This window comes from Anneissia japonica, unplaced genomic scaffold (genome assembly GCF_011630105.1).
Source record: "Anneissia japonica isolate Jap-2015-1 unplaced genomic scaffold, ASM1163010v1 scaffold24_len2511860_cov200, whole genome shotgun sequence".
In the NCBI taxonomy this organism is placed as follows: domain Eukaryota; kingdom Metazoa; phylum Echinodermata; class Crinoidea; order Comatulida; family Comatulidae; genus Anneissia; species Anneissia japonica.
Genome location: NW_022730786.1, coordinates 2,291,033 through 2,311,324, shown reverse-complemented (window position 1 = coordinate 2,311,324; position 20,292 = coordinate 2,291,033). Strand labels below are relative to the sequence as shown.

Below are 20,292 nucleotides of genomic sequence, written 5' to 3'. Positions count from 1 at the left end.
AAATATGTTAATGCTTGTTTTTTTGTATAGAAGTTTTATAATAATGTAATAATAGTAATGGAATATCTTAAATATTTTATGTCTTAAATTTTAACACTGTTTGATGTCTTGCCAAGGAAAGCAATTTTCATAAAATTCAGTATAATCTTTAAATTGGCCGACAATTAAAAAAAATTATAAGTTTCGATCTGTATCTTATTGGAAGTATATATTTCAATTAATACAATTGAATATTTTAAGCAGTTTTTTGAGCGGTTTTCGACTATTATTACATACAGTAACCTTTAACGAAAATTAAGAATCAGAATTTTATATAGCGAATAATTTATTGATTAAAAAAAAAACCAGTTTAACATGTGACTCAATAATAAAGACAACAGTAACAGGTTATGTCTGAAATTGTTTGGTTGTATTTTAAAATTTACAATGATAATTACTTAAAATATTTATTGACATACAAGTAGAAATCGCCGGATTGTTTTAATACTGACAATGGAAGAAACCTAAGGTGCATGGAGAAAATAAAATAGATTACACTAGCAGCTGGTTATAGTATGGTATGGTGCCCGTCTCTCAAATTACAGTTAACAGACATGGTGGATACAGAAGTGAGGAGGAGGAAGGGGTTTGCAAAAAGGATATGCGACCCTCCGCCACAAAATGAGTCACATCGTGTTGAACTGTGATGGGAACATGAATTTTGGCGAATTTGGTGTTACCATAATTGGTAAATCAAGTAGAGTAAAGAAAATGTTCACCGGAATCGAACCAGTGACCTTAAGAGTACGGTTCTAGAGTTCTGCCAACCGAGTCAAACCGCCCCATATTTGATATTAGTTGTTGCAGGTGCGCTGTATTTTCTTTGCCATTAAAATTGACTAATATTTGAACCCTCATTCTCCAAACACCGTTTTCATACATGCTGAACTTTGACAGGGTCATGTCTCCAGTTCTATCTGTATGACTATCAATTATTGAAAAGTAAGGTTGTATATAATGACATATATGGCATTTGTGGTTACTGGGCCAACTAGACCTGTATTGTGCTGATGACACATATTCCTTACCCCTCCACTTGGTGTTTCCCTCTATTTAACAATCATGACTGCCCTTGAAGAGAAGACTCAAAGTCTACCTCTTAAAGTACCAGATGACGGTACATTTGTTTTTGTTTGTTTTGCGTTCATTTTTATGTTCCAATCTTTAATTTGTTTACATGTTTTAATAGCTTTCACCATTTATATTATTGTCTGGAATTGTACACAATATATCCACAATAACCAAAATGTTTACAGTATTGACGACTCACCTCAATGTCATTGAAAACACAACATAATAAAAACGAGACATATAAATACCAATTTAAGTACGTTTACATTGTTGTCTTGTGGGATTGGGCGGCAATATCAAAGGGGGAGTGTTTAGTGAAAAGGTCCACTACCAAAATACTGATCCAGTGTCCAGATAACAGAACTTTATAAAAATAATTAAAAAACATGTTACAGTAACATATTTATTTTTTAGCAAATATAAATTTTACATCATCCATATAAAACATCTCTCAATTGTTTGTAAAGTCTTGCATAGAAAGTTAAGACTTTGCAAATAAAATGTTTAAAAGTTATTTACACTTTTTACAAATCTTTCAGTTTAAAGTTCTCTTTTAATTTACAAGCAAATTGCATCAATATTTCTATTTCCAAGAATAAATAGGTTAAATTAAATATAACATACAAAAAGAAAAACAAAACAACAAAGCTTTAAATATTATTAAACATTAGTTCAACTAATTGATGTGAATACAAGGTTATTGACCTTTTGAGATGACCTCTTTAGTTGTTGACATTTACTTGCCCAATTTTACAACTGTTGACATTGTATTTATGAGGTTACAGTAATTTAGCAATGGCAACAATTGTGACAGAAAAAGAATTTACAAAACAGGACATGCTTTCATATATCATTAAAAGTGAAGTCCAGTGGTGTTCAACATGACCTTTTACAATCAATCATAATCCATCAATCAGCCTCTTAAAATCTAGTCATATGACCAAAATAAACCAATCAAAGCTAGCCAAGAGGTTTCCCTGAGCATATTTGAGTCACAATGTCACATGATCACTGTTAACCAATCAAAACCAAATTCTTAATACATCTACACAGGGTTTTTTTACCTAATCGGATTGGTTAGCTAGAGTCACATGACAATGCTAACTAATGGAAATACACCAACCAAGTAGATACTAATTATAACTTTGCAAAGTTATTTGTACTTTATGATGAGTCTCATAATATCCATCTGTACACACATACACAATGGAGGTAAATCCAGGTGAGTAGACCCTACCCAATATTTGTCCAGATGGGTATAAGCTGAGGTTCCCAAGGACCTCTGCATTCCAGGTTCAACAAGTTGTACCTTAATCATAATGTTTCATTCCTCTAGGCCTGGGATGATTGACATTCATCTATGCAGACTACATTTAAGCTGCCAAGTGTCACACTGATCACTATGCCATCCAACAGGCTGCTTCAGAGTTCATTGTCTGAACAACTGCATCATGGGAAATTTGGCAATTTTCTCAGAAAACATGAACAGAATAATAGCAACTTGTTGTTGAACAGTTATAAAACAGAGTGAAACAAAAACAATTCTATTAAGATTGTTTGCATTCTCACACATTAAGTCACACCTGACTACTTAGTGTCTGCCTCTCATAATGTTTTATGGTGTTCTCCAGGAACTCAATTCATAGATCACATATCCGGTTCAGCAATATCTCCGAGTATAACGCATTTATGTCACCGTGAACATGATAATTGTAGGTGTCTTCCGTCATTCCGCGTCGGTATATCTTGACACGTTTCGTCTGCGGTGGTTGCGGCAGGGATCCAGGTGTTGTACCGACTATCTCCTGAACCTAGTTTTTGGAGAAAAAATAAAGTTATTAATGTAAAGGATATTAAAACATTTATGTTTATGAACATTATGAACTAGAAGGCTTGAAGCTATGACTTGGTGATTAAGGTGTCTGAATGTGTAACCTATTGCTTCACTTTGAGTCCTAAAGTGGGTACCTTATAGGTTCAAATAAAAAAATGCACTGATTAAAGCTGCAACATTATGGAATTATCCCCAGTTACCCGAGTATGTGTTCCATATGTGCTTAATCTAATGACCAGGTATAATAATGTTAAGCACATGGAGGTCTCTCAACCAGTATTATTATTATTATTGTTATTATTATTATTATTATTATTATTAAACAGGCCCCAAGGGCAACAAAACAACCAATTATACACTTTCTATTGGACCATGTATATGCAAACAATTCTGACACTGATTTCTACAGATACAGTAAACTTCTTTTTGATTGATTAGATTCATTATGTGCTATTAATAAATACTGGATAAATATATCTAACTGGGATTTGAACCACGGACTTCTAAAATACAGGATGATTACCTTGAGTTTATAATTACATTCAACACTACAGAGATGCTGGGTGGGTATCATACTCAGCAAACAAAACCCATGATGCATTGCAAATCACTTACAACACTTCTACCTACAGCAGGGAGTTTCATGATCAAATTATTGTGCTTATGACTTGAGGGTTAAGGTGTTAATAACATCACAAAAATCTGATTTTAGGAGCGGAGGCATTTTACAATTGCACTTATCGCTCACGTTCAACAGAATAAAGCTGGTAATCAACAAACTATCAACATCAGTCTATGGGGGACCGATGTTTATGATGTCTTCGGTATGCAGAACATTGTTGACTGTTCTCTTGGTGGTTTCGCCAACGGAAATTCACGGCTCAATTATGTTATAGGATTACAACGTGACATTGGGCTGAGGGATGTAGCCATGCATAGATTTCAGTCAACTCAGTTAATACAAAGTTTATACTGTAATTGTTAATTAGGGCATGGGTTTAGCATATAATGTTTTGTTCATTCTTTTTCTGTATTCAAATTGAAGTGGACAACAATATACATACCTCGTAACACAATACAAATAATGATTAAATGATTAGAACAAAATATTTAAAAAGTAATCAAATTTGGGATGATTATTGTACATTGTTTACGAAAGAATTTCTAAAATATTTTCTAATAATGTAATTTACAAAAAGATTAAGTGAGTCAATGATGCCATAATAAAACAGATTAAAATATATTAATGAAATTTTTGGCAATTACCATACTGTGTTTAAGAAAGACTAGTTAACATATTTTCTTTTGATGTAATTTAGATTGAAATATAAACCGAGTCTGTGATATCCGACACAGTATTCTCTCAAGGCTTACACTCCTTGTTTGCACTTACAATTCACTGTGACGCGTTTTCAACATTTATTTCTGTTTCAACATATTTATGCAACTGTCTTCAAAAGTCAAATATGATTAGCTTAAACACATATACTGCCCTCATGCAAGTTTTAAAAGCTTGTCTGAACTGTCAACTGCCCGATTTTGATGATTCTTTTATAATTTAAGCTAAGTTACACACATTGCCAAGCCAATAAATGAATGTCTCACAGTTTTTGAATTGCGGGAAATAGCAGAGCCTAGACGAATATGGTTCCCATTGAATCATCAAATGAATAACTTAAGTCTAAAATCTTACCTCACACCTTACCTATGATTTTCATGTCATAGGTCTAAAATGTATCAACAAAAACATAATCTAATTTTATAACTTTCATACACAATTTTTAAATTTTAATACAATATTTGCAAGCAATGTGACATTTTGATAAATAATATAAAGAATAAAAAAAAAACTTTAAAAGTCAACTGGAAGTGACATCACCATATTAATCATACTACAAATATGAATTCATGCAGTCTGTACTTATTTGAAATCTGTGACAAGGACAAAATAATAAACTCATCACCAATTAATCTAGTATGAATCTAGTTTTCTTGCCTAAAAAAACATCTTTTTACCATTTAATTTGTTTTTTTAATTTATTAAATTTTATGAGTAATAGTAATAGCGATCTACGAGATTAATACAGGGCGCTATATTATTCAGACTTATATATTAGTATTATTATGCCTACAGAATATTACACAAAATAAATTTAAATATAGTACTTTACAAAATAAAAGAATTGCTGGATCAAATTCGGAAAAAAAGTAAAAAAAATATTGGTTTATTGTCCCCCATCCACTTCCATTTTTAATGAAGCCAATTTTTAAAAAATATTAAAAATGTATATAATATTGAAGTTTTTCCCAACTTTACAGTCATTCTTCTTAATTGCTAAAATAGTTCATTATTTAATAGTGGTAAGTCCTCTTTCTCCTCTACTTGGCTTGTGTAGATCACAATCATTATACAGTAACAACTCCATTTGGTAAAGTGGACAGTCAAAAAAGAGCATTCTTCCTTTGTTTATTCGCTCTAATAAAATATAGACTCAGACTTGGTTAAGTTTCAATTTGCAAACCATTTTTTTTTAAATAAAAAAAAACTATTTAGAAATTACATGGGCTGTCAATCTAACAAAATACAAAAATAACAAGAATTATTGGATCAAATATGGAAAAAAATGTATGAAATTAATTAGATTATTGTTTTCATCCTCTTCCCATTATTAACTGAAAGCCAAGTTATATATATGTAAAAAAAGCATATATTAATTAATTCTTCCCAACTTTCCTTCCATTCTTCTTAATTGCTGGGATAGTTCATTACTTTATAGTAGTAATTTTTCATATTCCTTACCAACATGACAACTTGATCTGATAAATCCGAGAATCAAAAAAGGGGCCTGTCACTCTAACATAAAGTCTAAGCCAGAGGAAATCCAACCCCAGCAGACATACCACAATATCTCTAACAAAGTACAGCATAGGCCATATAAAAAAGCCCCAAGCTCCATATGTCCTAGAAGTGAATGTATATTTTATATGCTCAATTATTCAATCATCATATCATTATATTTTTTTTCAAACAAAGTTTGAATTCAATTCTGTATTTCCTGAGGTGATTGTTAATCTCATTTGAAGAAAATATTGAGCCTTTGGAGAAAATATTATGTGAGGAAAGCCTGTTTTTAAGATCAGCATTTCTGAAAAGTTAGGCTCCTGTTGGTGAAATGTTTGCCAAGATTTAGCTCAAATAGGAGTTGACATAAGTGATAATTTCACTTATGGTGTTGATACAAAGTGGAATTCCAAGCCAAGCGAGGTGGGAGGTTTGGCGAGAACTCTACTTGTCCATGTTTTTATGAGATTAAGTAATTGTTCACATGGATTGATTAGTAATAAGTCTATTTGTCATTTTACTTTCTGTGCTCTGCCTCTATAGCTATATACGACAACATTAAATTTTAAATTGCCTACTTTTGTATATTTATATAAGTTATTAGCTTCTACAGTATATATCAGATATTTAGCAAAACTAAGACCTCAATAGCTAAGACCCAAGAAAAAATTAAGGCAACTCTCACATTATCACGACCTAGCACTGCGACCGTACTGACCTGTGGTCGTATCCGACTGGAAGTAGGACCTGACCTCTTGTCATTTATTGGTGGAAAGTAATAATGGCCACTTTAGCCAAATGATTACGACACGTGTGAGAGCGACTACGATTAGACTGACGACCAGTACCGACCACAATAAATTTTTCAACATGTTGAAAACTCCGAGACCATGTAGCAAGTTGCTTTTAATTGCTGTCACACTATCACGACCTGGTCACGACGGTGTCAGTCGTGTACTGATTGCAGTGTAGGTCTTGATAGTGTGAGAGTAGCTAATAAGACTGCCTGATAATAATAATGTACTATTATCAGCCTTTCCTAGGCTGTTAAGTGGAAGATTGTAACCTCATACAAACACACACTAGTAACCTTTGAACTTTTGTAGTTGTAGCTGTAAAACTGTGTGCTTTAATACATTTGTCAATCAATTTTCAAAAATTAGTTGAAACCCCCATCTACTATTATTCCAGAGAGATTGGGTCCAAATCCTAATAAAGTTAAAAATGAATTCTCAAATTTTTCAATCATCTTTGTAATGATGCAAATTCAGAAAGGCGACAAACCAATTACCATAATACTTCCAAAAGTGATGCAATTGGCATAAACTACTGTCAAATGTTAACCCAGTTTCCAACTTGGCGAAGGCCATGTGGTGATATATAGGAAGGGGCAACAGTTTCAAAGTCCTCTGTTGTCAATATGTCAAGTTCGATTACTTCCCCTAGCTGATAACAGTCCTTCAACTGGTACTTTCACATGAGAGGACCTATGACTTGGTCCAATGAATTCCTTCTTCGGTATAACCTACGATACCCTACTTGTTTGCAGTTTTATGTATTGATCATTGCAAGTAAGGTCTGCAAGGTACGACCGTCATACGTAGAATCCAAGTTCCCTAGCTGTGAATGCTACACAACACAGTGCCGCCTGTTGATTTTCGGTGGCAGTTTGAACAGTTTAAAAACGATCTGATACACTTGCATCGTGTTGTTACGCTCTTCATAAAATCACGTTAGCCAATGACTGTCAGGTACATTGAGTGCCTGGCTTAACGTAAAACGAAAAATCCAAAAGTGGAATTCAATGCACTAACATTTTCACGAGTCACATTAACATTGAAAATGTAAGGGGTGTGGTGCAGCGCTAAAGGCTGTGGGTTTTTAATCAAGAGGATGTGAGTTCAAATCCAATGCTGATCCCATTCAGTGGCGTACCCAAGATTTTGAAAAGGGCAGGGGGGGGGGGGGGGGGGTACTGAAAAGAAATATTAGGGAGCTTTTGATCGAATGACGGTAGGACGTCGAATGTAATGACGTCACTAAAATTCATCTGCACATGCGAGAATGTTAAGGCCACCTCGTCGAGTAGATTCTGGTATGCAATTTGGCCAAACCAACGTATGCAGAGAACGTAATACGCCAGGTAGGACGGTCACGCATGAGTGATTCCGTTCCAGCATCGCATAGTCTCACAAACCGAAAGCTCCCTATTACATGCACTGAACTTTACGCAAGGCGCAAAACTCTAGATGGAGCATACGTCCAACGAACTGGTTGTCACACAATAAATTGGTTAACATCTAAAGTAACTTACTTTCCCATTTATTTCCATTATTTACTAATATTATGTTTACTATTATTTTCTATGCCACTGGAATTTGCTAGTAATGTCCTTGACTTGTAAAAGTTTACATATTACTTTTTGTGTTGCTCTGCATTTTCTGTTTCAATATATTTTTTATTTCATTGTGATACCAGGGAACAGTTAAATTATAGTATGATACAGTACAGTAGTGATTTGACAGGTTGAAAAAATAATTCTTCCGCACAACCCTCCCTCCAAAAAACCCAACAAAACAAACAATGCCAGGCTGGTCTGAAATATGTTTCAAATCAGCCAACTATTGTGATCTAAAAACCTAGTTTTCCTGAAAATGAAACCAGTTAACGGCATGTTTCCATCGTCATCCATGGCCTGTCGACCCACGTGGCAGCCCTGCTTGAATAACAAATTAGCACCAGTCTTAGGGTTGAGTCTGCTAAGTTGCACACGGAAACCAGACCCAATTCCTGGAAAAAAAACTGTCTGAGGCCTAACTGATTTTAAGATGGTTATCCAGGTAGATAGCTGGAAGTGCTGGTAAATGGTAATTTGTAGTAGTTTGCAGGTTTTTATAGTATATTTGAAGATTTCTATTGATCAAACACCAACACTGATTACAAAAATCAGCTTTATATACTACTGATGACACTGTTTCCAAATACAAAATTTAATATGTAATTTCACAAACTTATTAAATCTGTATATTATCAAGTTCCACCTTATAGAACAGTAAACCTTAAGTTTATAGATTTTTCAACCGTAACTGCCTTGATCATAACATTATGGCATTATGATACATAGTACAATACTTAAACTCCAGATGCAATAATTTAATCAAGTCAATGCCAGGATATTCCCAGCTGTAACTCAACATACAATTTACACATTGTTAATATCTGTATGTATCTATTGTAAATTGAAGGCTTAGTATCATGTTACATGTTAATATTTCTATGCAGGGGAAGTTGGTAATCACTTCAAGAAAGGGTGGCTATGCTGATACTAATTACGTTATTCTTATCTCTATAAAAATCTGGATTTTTTAGATTAACATTCTGAATTGGTGCATTATTTCCATTCAAAGTCAATGACTCAGTGACTATTGGAAGCATGTGGTGTAACAGTAGAGTGCCAGGCTTTCATTTGAAAGATAAGGGTTCAAATCTTAAATGAGCCACTTGTTTTCTGGTACAAGTCACTTCATCCACCCTGGAGAATTATGTGGTACATGGCAGTTTTCCAACTTTATTACATAATTTTATTTGCAAAGTCACATCAGCTTTTCACAGTCATTGCATGACACAAATTCATCAGTTATTTTTGTTGTCAGAGGTTAGATTTCAATCATGTCAATATTCCATATTTAACATTGGCCCTTACCAATGCTGTTTTAATTAATCTTGTAAAGTGCAAAGAGGCCTTGACATACTATTAATTCTACCATCCATCATTAGCAATTTAAAGACGTTCAAAATTTTCTTGGTTGTCATACTTCTTAGTACAGTAATCCACATTCTCATTTATGAGGAATGGAAAAATTAAAAGTATAGAGGGCGCAATTGATGTCTTGACTCTAAATTGTATATGACAGTGAAATCAAAATTAATAAATTTTATATGGATGATTCACTGATACCACTTTCAATTTGGTTTTCCTGTTTATTAATATATTCTTAAATCCTAATTTATAGATCAATATAATCAGGAATGGAAGGAGCGCAGCAGATTTAGAGAGGAAATGGGAGCTCGTTTCCTGGCCTGAACCTTATTCCCATAATAAAAATATCCATGTCTGCCACTTAAAAAATTGATGTATTCAACCAGATGCTTCCAGATCAAATTATAAAAATTAAACTAAAAACAATACAACTTGCATTTAATAAAGTAGACAGTTTCTCTTGGTTTATAAGACACACTAAAAATGCTTGATGTCAAATTAGGACATATATACAAATGGCTTTAATCCAAGTGTTCCATTGCGATAAAACTTCAGTTCTGGTAAACAAAGTATTATATGTCAATATTAATATTAATAATAATAATTATAATAACGATATATACAATTTAATTTAATAAAGGAAATGTAATTTTAATGACTTTAAGTGGTTTCATTATTAGATTTATTATATATTTTAATTTGGTGTAATGCATTTTTGCACAATTTTGTTGAATTTCATGTCTTCATCTTAAGAGGTTGTAGACTTAAATTTATTTTATCCTTTAAAGGGGAAAAATCATAGTAATTCCAAAGACTGAACCCATAAGTTTAGAAATATAATGCAAGCACCTTAACCATCAAACCTGAGTCAAACTCCTAGATGAGTATACTCTGTTACCATCGCTTCAAAAAAATATAGAATACAGGTCTCCCTCTAATGAAAGACCCCTCCAATTAAAGACCATTTTTCTGTGGTTCCAAATTAACAAATGTCTTTAATTTTTATTATTCTAATTAGAGACCAAAGCTGCTAAAAACTATGAAAACCCTGGTCCCAAAAGTGGTCTTTAATTGGAGGGAAACCTGTATTTCATTTTTCACTTCATTAAGTCCTGTCCAGACTATCAACATGCCTAAATATGGTCATAATGACATCACATCATGACCATATATAGGCACATCATGACTATATATGGGCATATAAAACTTTTTGTCAAAGAAAATTTGATAGTGTGGACAGAGCTAAATAAACACATCAATCAATATGCAAATGAGTTGACATCTGACCTTATGGAAGTGACAGCTACATTTCCCTTGCAGGAAGTCTCTATATCGAGCCATGGTGATGTTGAATGTGTCCACTATCTCAAAGCCAAGCGTCTTGGCATGTTGTATCAGGCCTTGATTGTGCAGTAAGACTTTATATTGCTCTTTCTAAAAAATAAGTATCAGAAAAAAAAAATTATAAAACCATATTACTTTTGAACGTCATATAAAATTATAGGGCAAATATTTTTAATTAATAAATTAAATAATTAAATTGCTATTTAAAATTTTGAATAATGTATCACTTACTGGTGTAAGATAATGGATGCCATCAACAGGTTGGTGAAAGCCAGCTCCCAGTCCTTTCATAATAATAGTGACATCTGACAATCCTTCCCTATAAAAACAATCATTAAACAGGTATTAAAATTGCAGGTAAAATATGACCTATTGACGGATCTGAACCATGACCTTCATAAAAAAGTTTCTGGCACTCTGCAAATTGAGTTAAACTGCGCTAGTTGGCTATGGTCATTCTTAGCGCAGTAATTTATTTTCTTCCGGGGCACAAACAGAACATCAGCATATCTGTTGTTAAGAGGGAGTGGATGATGAACCAGTTGCATCTCAACCTTGAGGTCATGGTTCAAACCTCTTACTGTGCATTTTGCTTGTGTCCTAGTTGGACAAAGCACTTCACCAAAGTTTGCCCATCTGTGCACAATACAGCACAATTAATATACTCCCAATGGAGTGAAGAAATTTTCACTTTTGCCAGTTTGCCAGTATATTGATCCAATGACCAGGGGTAATAATGATATTACCAGTGCCTTGTATTACTAGGAAAAAGGCATGGAATAAAATCCTATAAATTTATGGGATAGCCCCATGACACAGTTGCAGCAGTATTCATCGAATATTGAAGATTTGAAAAGTAAACTTTATAAGCTTTAATTCAATTCATATCAGTATATAATATAAATTATAAATACAATCAAAATACACACATTTGTCAATAAGAATTAAATACTTGTGCACACTTAATTGAAAAATAGCAAGCTGTAATGCTTGTTTACATCATCTATTAATGCTGATTTGTATCATAGGAAAGACAAGCCAAACCAGTCACTCGTCGCAAATTCTGTTTCAGAGATAATGGCCAAAACATTCTAGAATGTCAACATTTTAAAAATTTATTTTATTGCACTAAACTAACCTTCATATATCTATATATCATGCTATGCGTTATTTTCCCGATCGTCAATGTTAAAACAACAATTTCTAACGATTTAGTGATGGTTTCTGCCAGAAAAATGCCTGAAATCATAAATTTTAAAGGCTGATTTCTCAAATATTTTCCTTAAACAGCTGTATGTTTAAACTCCTGTAACTTCATAATGAAATGTCGGATTTAAATGATTTTTTTTACCATTTTATAGCTTTGAATTTACTGTTTAACCCTGTATTAATCTAAAAATAGATTTGAGTGACGAGTTATGCAAAACTTTAAATGTACATTTTTTTCTTAATTAATTTACTTTTACCTAACCACTCAGTGTTCAAGCCTTTGGGGATTTCCTCCTGAGGGCAGACATATTTCTATTAATGCTATTTTTAGTTGACCTTATTTTCATTGATAATTAAAATAGATGAAAAGTGCAAAAATTGATTAAGAAATATTTTAATGTATCTCTACGATCTAACAAGCGTTAGTGGCATGGCATGTTCGTTTAAGGTGAGATGCTGTTACAAGAGGAAATTTTAATGGATGACTGCCTCACAATCCTACAGTCCTGAGTTTAAATCCCGAATGAACTTTAATTAAAAATCTCATTTTCTAAGCCTCGCAAAAACATAGATACTTCTATGTACTGCAGTATATATATTTTCATATACAGTATGTCTGTGTATTAATTTAAATTTAAAAAGCAAATAATTAGTAAATATTTTTATAACATTTTTTTTTGTAGTTTTCAATATTTTTATACAATATCAGAGTTAATTAAACTTGTTTTATACATTCTTTTATTTGTATATATTTATTTGCTCCTAGTGTAACTGATTATGTGCTTTAAATTTTAGATTTTATTTTCTATTTTTTTATTTTTTCAGTCAAATTTAAACTGACGTTCTTATATCTAATATATTATTGCACAGGGACATGTTTAGAATGATACACGGAATAGAATTAAGTCCTACACTTTTCATCACGAAAAATCCAGTAACAATCAGGCAAGTGATTGCTAAACTCTTGTGTAAACAAGTTTAAAAAGCACTTACGAAAGGACAATACTTTATAAATTAAATTAAGTTTGAACATTCATTCGGTCTTATCAGGGGGAATCAGCGTGCTAGCTTGACTAGTGGGGGCTTCTAGGGCATCTCAAGTGCCTCTGATTTTCATTATTTATGATGTTTGATCGCAGCTCAAAAGCTAGGACGGGATGATTCACACAGAGGAAGCTCTAGGCATCCGTACAGCGGCTTGGCCCTGGTTAACTGACACGATTGAATACTGGCGATGAGTGGGAAATCGAGCGGTCCCATAGGGCGGGATTTCACTCAAGAGACTTGAGTACACATATTGATTACACTGTACAGTAGAGTTGCTAATAACCACAACAGGAAATAAAAAAAATAGGTTTGGCATAGTATAAGCTTTATCATTTTCAGCAAATAATTATTGTGATAAAAAAATAAAAATTCTACAGTCACAAAATATAAAATAATCACTAAAGACATCCTGGAAGATCTCTACCACAAATAAAATACAGCATCATCCACCAAGAAGAAGAAGAAAAATTTAATCATCAAACATTTTTACAATGACCATCATTAGTTTCATAATAGTCATCATCATAGTAATAATTATTAATAAATATTATTACTATGATATTACATGAATATCTTCGCCATCATCTTCACTGTTGTCAACATTGTGTTGGCCACTTTTGTGATTATCGTCTTCTTCTTCATCATCGTCATCATCATTGTCAACACTGAATTGCAAATTTCACGGGTTCAAATACATTCATATGTCCTGTGAGTTCTGTTCCAGCAAGCTCTCAATTATGGGAAGCTTCAAAGTGCTGGAGCGGTGAAAAGGGTTTCTCTGCATATATTTTCTTTTTTTGGTTAATGTTAGGATATTTTATGGCGTCATTCCTTTTTTCAAGTTCTTTTATGTGGAAAGTGCTTAGAAGCATTGTTTTGCATTAAGCGCTCTGTAAGACTAACATCATTATTCCTATGAGACACAGACCAACAAATTCCACTGAATAAAAGACTTTTTGACACACTTGAAATGCTTTGATACCCAGATATTTTTGTTGACAGGCTGTGAAATGGTTCACTGTGTTTCAACCCTAAGCGATAGCATTTCATGGCTTACAAAGAAAAATATCAAATATTAAATTAAAAAATAATACAAATTATCTTCTTACTTAGAAGTTGCCTTCAGTGCCTTGTTTAGGGGAAATGGAAAAAACTCTGACTCTAAACTAATTAATTCTATCATCATCATCATAAAAATGCTTATTTCTTCATCACATCAGAGCTATCATCAACTTTGATTTACCCAACAACAAATGTCATTGATATTACAAAAACTAATAAATAACAGAAATCAAAGAGAAAACATGTTTTCCAAAATGACCACTTAAATAAGAAGTGGATGTTGTAACATTAAACTGTGCTGGGCATTTAAGCCATGAGTGAAAGTTTCAAACACTTTCAATGCCAGATTTGTTAAGGACTGACTTAAAAATAAATTCTGTCCCTACAGGCTAAAATTATAAGCTTCGAAATGAAATGATGTTTATAGAGTTTACTCCCATCTCATCAGTAAGTCTATTTGATGATTGGGAATATAAAAAACTTTTAAATTGAAAACAAGTACAGTAAACAATAACAAATTGGCTGCCTTGCGGAATACTGTAATGGCGCAACACACGTAGCAGTTAAGATGTAAAAGCAGCTCTCTCCGATCATGGTGGGGCTGAGCAGTGGCGGCACCAGCGGGGGACAGGGGGCCTTAAGTTCCCCCACCGAACAGATCGAGTCCCCATCGGACAGAGCTCATCAGGCAGTCAGACCATAAAAAATATATAAATAGGCCCACACCAAGCCAACACATGTCTGTCACAGTCTGAGAGTACCATTTCCAGCCATCCAGAGGTTGCTATTGTTTAAAAAAATCTGATTTTGTGGGGGGACATTCTCTCAACCCCTTCCCCCAGCTCGGGCATATGATCTCAAGTCCCCGTGTTGGGCAGCTTAGCCCCTAGAAAATACATCACTGTGGCCTAGGTGGTCATTGACATTCAAGCCAGCAGAGTCCCCAACTAAAGCAAGGACAGTTGTCGGCTGACGCGATTCTATGGAAACCACAATGTGATGATGCATGTGCAACAAATTGTTTAATGACGATCCATTCAGACTGCCACCAACAATCAGCAGACGGTGTCGTGTCGTGTAGCGTTCACAGGGAACGGAGTTGGATTCGCTGGCGATGATCTTACGATGCAGTAAGTCAACTACCGGACTGCAACATTTTGAGCAGTTTAAAAACAGACCCCAGTCAAAAAAAAATTATTATTTAGATTGGTTTTAAATTAGATTCCATATCTGATTTAGGAGGTAATCAATACTGCTGATAAATGAGCTAACAGGACATCCCATCAATGTTAATAATTCTAAAAATTGTTCTTCTCATAAGTGTAATGATATTGGAATTATCAGAAGCAATTAATTTTTGTTGTTGAAATTTTGTTTCATGAGTAAGCTTTATCTTTGTTACTTCCTAATTTTTTTTTTCAATCTGTTGGTTTCAATGAACAGAGCAGTACTATGATTAAACTTTTTATTAGTGTAATGATATTGGAATTTTCAAGGCAACAAACCTTAAGAGTTCAAAACCAATTAGAGTATTTTTCATTTCATGAGTAATCGATCAGTTGGTTTCAATGAACTGAACTGTATATGTTCGGTATGACACAATAGTTTCTCCATTATCACAGCTGACAGAGTGTTGCTAAGGAATTATGGAATATCGTTGCAACCTACTATTGGTCATCTGAGGAACCATATGTGCGTCGCATACTGTCCGCTGTTTCACATCAGCCACTGACCGCATGTGCTGTCATGGTTATCTTGTCAATTTCAAATTCAATAAAGATTTTAACAAGAAACTCTCCACCACCTTTATAGAACAATGCAGAAAGTATTCTTCATCTAAAGTATGTTTGTGAGTTAATAAGATGAACTGTATTTAGTTGTTTGACAGGATTTTCATCTTGATAGGCTTTGAGAATGTAAAGCCTGTTTCCTTAAACGCTACACTGTCGCTACAGTGTTTTTAGTGCAATCGTTGTACTGCGTAGCAGTCACCGAGCCAATTGGAAAAGCTCTCCGATGCGACCGACCAATCGGCGTCACCGAAAGCTGTCAGTGATAGCGTGTACCGAATGTATGGAAACCAAACTTTAGGCAATGGAAGATTTTTTTACCAGCAAGTCAACCAAACTTAATAACTGACAATTAGAACAGGGCCGGAAATATGCACTTGTCTCACAAATGCAATGTAGTCTCACAAATGCAATGTAGTCTCACAAATACATTGTAGTCTCAAAAATGCAATGTAGTCTCACAAATGCAATGTAGTCTCATAAATGCAGTGTAGTCTCACAAATGCAATGTAGTCTCACAAATGCAATGCAGTCTCACAAATGCAATGAGGTCTCACAAATGCAATGCAGTCTCACAAATGCAATGTAGCCTCACAAATGCAATGCAGTCTCACAAATGCATTGTAGCCTCACAAATGCAATGTAGTCTCACAAATGCAATGTAGTCTCACAAATGCAATGTAGTCTCACAAATGCAATGTAGTCTCACAAATGCAATGTAGTCTCACTAATGCAGGTGTTAACGTTATGTTCACGCTGTCGTTTGATGTGATATTAGCAACAATATATGAGGAGCGGGGACTAGCAAACAGGTCCATAATCAATTTGCCCTAATTTGCCATTGGATAGTTAAACAAAAAATATAAAACTAAATGTTCACCTCTTTAGTACATCTTGAACCATGTTGAGATGATGTGTTGCCAGCCAATGTACTCCACCAATCACAATCACTGTATTTTCATTGTTCTCTAATGGCATGGCTTTTTGTAGCACCTGTAGAAACGCTTTGTCAAATGGTGGCCGTTGGTTAGCCGGGATCATGAATTGTGGGAAGTAGCCAAATGTGGTGGATGTGCGGTTGCGGTTTAAGTTGTTGTAGACTTTGATATCGTGTGTCTTATCCCATTCAGTTAGGCTTCCGTTGACCTGTTCCATAATATAGTACATTATACCACGGTTTGTAGAATCACCCATAAATACCATCTGCAAATAATAGACAATAAGAAAATTAAAGATATATTGTTGGTCCTAAAATCTACTAAACCCTTAACCATTTGATTAAAATGCTAAAACATTAGTAATCAATTACAAATTCCAATGAGACACCGATGAGGCAAACTCAGTTTCCACTGAGACAGACATCTAATGCTGTATAAAAACAGAAATGATAATACAAACTTTATCATTGTTTACTCTAAACTAATTTCCATTACTTTATCCCAAGGATAACATGTATACTTTTATACACCAAGAACTCTCACATCAGTATTAAAATAAGCCATCACCTTATAGTCTTAATTGTTAAACAAGTCTGTATCTGAAAGTATGTACAATATAAGTTCTAAGTCGCATTCTGAAATTCATTATTACATTCTTGTAGCTAGGCTGCTCACCCTTTTCCTCGCCATACATTCTTGAAGTTTCTCACGAGTCATGTGATCATGTCTACAGGTGTGTGGTTGCCACTTGGCATTTCTGAAAAAGCAGGTGCTACGGTCACTGCACATTCCACAGGGCATCACCCACTGACCTGTAGTAATTTTAGCAGAGAAAACGAAAGTAATTCGTTAAACTGTAGTGTAACCTAAAAATAAATGCTGTATTCCCTAAACCATTGGGTTATGGTGGTCATTAAATGTTGGCGCAGGGACGTCTTCCATTTAGTCATAATTCTTGCTTGCTTGCGGGAGGTCATCCCAATTTCTGGGAGACCCCAGCGAGTTGTGGGACCCCTGACTTCAGCTCTTGAAGAAGAAGAAGAGCAGTGATTGGATTGAACCAGTGACCAAAATTATGTGAGGATATTCACGGTTTAGTGCACACACAATGGTTACCACTACCGGCTTAACCGACTGAGTTAAGCTGCTCCTCTATACCATAGATATTATAAGGCTACCAGCCAATTAACCATGATCTCTGACTAATAGTTGGGTCATTCTTCGCTAATGTGCCATTTTCCAGTCCCTCTGGTTTAATGTAGTATAAATTTTAAAATATTAAAGGAAATTTTATTTTTATTGCGTTAATGCAATCTTGAACATATTTGTTAATGGAATAAGTTGTTAAATAGTTTAAATGCAATCGACATGCTGTTTATTTTTCAACAAAAATCCTCCAAAGTCGCGCACTATGCATGTCCCGATTGGGTTTCTTAAAAATTCCTAATGTCATAATTTGTAAAATAAATAACTTAAATAAATAACTATACCACAAAAAGGTGAATACAATAGATGTCTTACAAATGTAAAATTAATAATGACATCAATAGAACTATAAATACTTAAAATTTGAATTTTTTAGACTAAAAAAGTTTGTCCCTGAATTGTCGTCATCTCCGTCACAGTACTTTAAAATGCCATTATACTGTTAGTAAAAATGACATAACACGTTATGGATCAAACCATTTTGGTTGAAGGGGACCATACAGTAAGAAACAGTCCATTCTTGTACAGTTAAACCACCTATAGCTGAAGAATTCATGCAATTCTAATACAACCAGAAAAGTACCTTTATTCAGCATCATCTCCGAACGCTTCTGAGTATGCTTTATTTATTATTTTTTTAGAAAAAAAATAATTATATATACGATCAGAACTGTGTCATTTTCAAAGTGCACATGGCATTCACCCTGTAACACACTGCATATGGCACTATATGATCTAAAAAGTTTAATTCCTCATCTCCATCACAGTCATCTCCATCACAATTTTACTGTGATGGAGATGACTTCTTGATGTTTTCTTTCCTCAAAAACGAATATGAAATAAAAATGATAATTGATCTGGTTTATGTTGTTAGAAACCTTTTTGCTCAATGTTTATTATCCTATATTTAAATAATACAATCTATCTTTTAAATTTACTAGGATTCACATTTACATGTATATCACCATCTCCGTCACAAAAAGTGTGATGGAAATGATTTCTTGATGTTTTCTTTTCTCAAAAACGGCTATAAAATAAAAATGGTAATTGATACGACTTACGTTGTTCGAAAGCTGTTTGTTCATTGTGTATTATCCTATATTTAAATAATACAATTTATATTTCAAATTTACTAAGATTCACATCTATGTGTGTATCATCATCTCCGTCACAAAAAAGTGTGATGGAGATGATTCTTGAAATATTTGCTATGTTACAGCACTGAAAATTGAATGCTTAAATAAACGTTTAAAATGCCCTAATTATTGTGCTGAATGTTTATTATAGTTGTTATATGGCATAATGGTGACATGTGTAATAAAAGAATTACAAATGTGAAACTTTTTTTTTCATGATTTCTAAACCTCTAAAATGGCACATTAGCGAAGAATGACCCAGTTATGAATGGCTATGTTGCTTCTTTGAAGACCCATCACCCAATAACAAGACCAACAGTATAATTAGATATCATGTTTCATTAACGTCTGTTTTACGTAAAGTGAAAACACTCCTGGTCACTAACATACTTATACGTGACCTTCAATATGTTCTGAATTAAGCGGTTATACCCTGCAATACAGTAAAATAATGAAGACAAATTTGTACTTATAGATAATATCTTCTTATTGAATTTTTCTATTAGTCAATTAATCAAGTGGGCAGTTGACTCCCAAGAACATTCAAAATTCCCAAGAGACTGAGATATAGACATATGATTTTGAAAACATACCCTTTATTATAAATATTACACGAATGTAATTTTGTCCATAAGTCTACTTGGAAATTAGATTTCACGATTGCACATGTTATTAATTTGCATTAGTTTGGTCAAGAAATTAAGCCTAGGCTGGACTGGAAATTCAATCATTCAGTGAAAGTTGGAAATAATTATGATTCAGGTTAAATAACAAAACAAAGTATGATTTATTGAAAATTGATGTCAATAGCTAAAACACTAACCAGATTTACATTAAAATTTACATGCAAGGTCATGAGATAATGAGTGAAACGCTTCAATTTACAAACTGATCTCATCTATAGTCAGTATAGAGTGGCTTGGTGTGGCTTGGCGTTTAGACCAGGTACTCACAAACGCTTACTCTTAAAACCTACTGTCTATTTAAATCCAAGTGCGAACAACAATATGATTT

At 33.8% G+C, this 20,292-nt stretch overlaps 1 protein-coding gene across 3 annotated transcripts in view; it reads right to left on the bottom strand.

The window, feature by feature from the left end:
• Positions 1 to 307: 307 nt before the first annotated feature.
• Positions 308 to 20,292, bottom strand: part of LOC117115070 (cadherin-like and PC-esterase domain-containing protein 1) — a 53,289-nt gene continuing 33,304 nt past the window's right edge. For all 3 annotated transcript variants that reach the window (XM_033258727.1, XM_033258728.1, XM_033258729.1), the window contains exons 16-20: positions 17,612 to 17,748; positions 16,879 to 17,201; positions 11,122 to 11,209; positions 10,834 to 10,980; positions 308 to 2,921 (exon numbers count right to left, since the gene is read on the bottom strand). In XM_033258727.1, the coding sequence (XP_033114618.1) occupies positions 2,751 to 2,921; positions 10,834 to 10,980; positions 11,122 to 11,209; positions 16,879 to 17,201; positions 17,612 to 17,748 (866 nt within the window). In that variant the 3' untranslated portion in view covers positions 308 to 2,750. The remainder of the gene's footprint in view (positions 2,922 to 10,833; positions 10,981 to 11,121; positions 11,210 to 16,878; positions 17,202 to 17,611; positions 17,749 to 20,292) is intronic.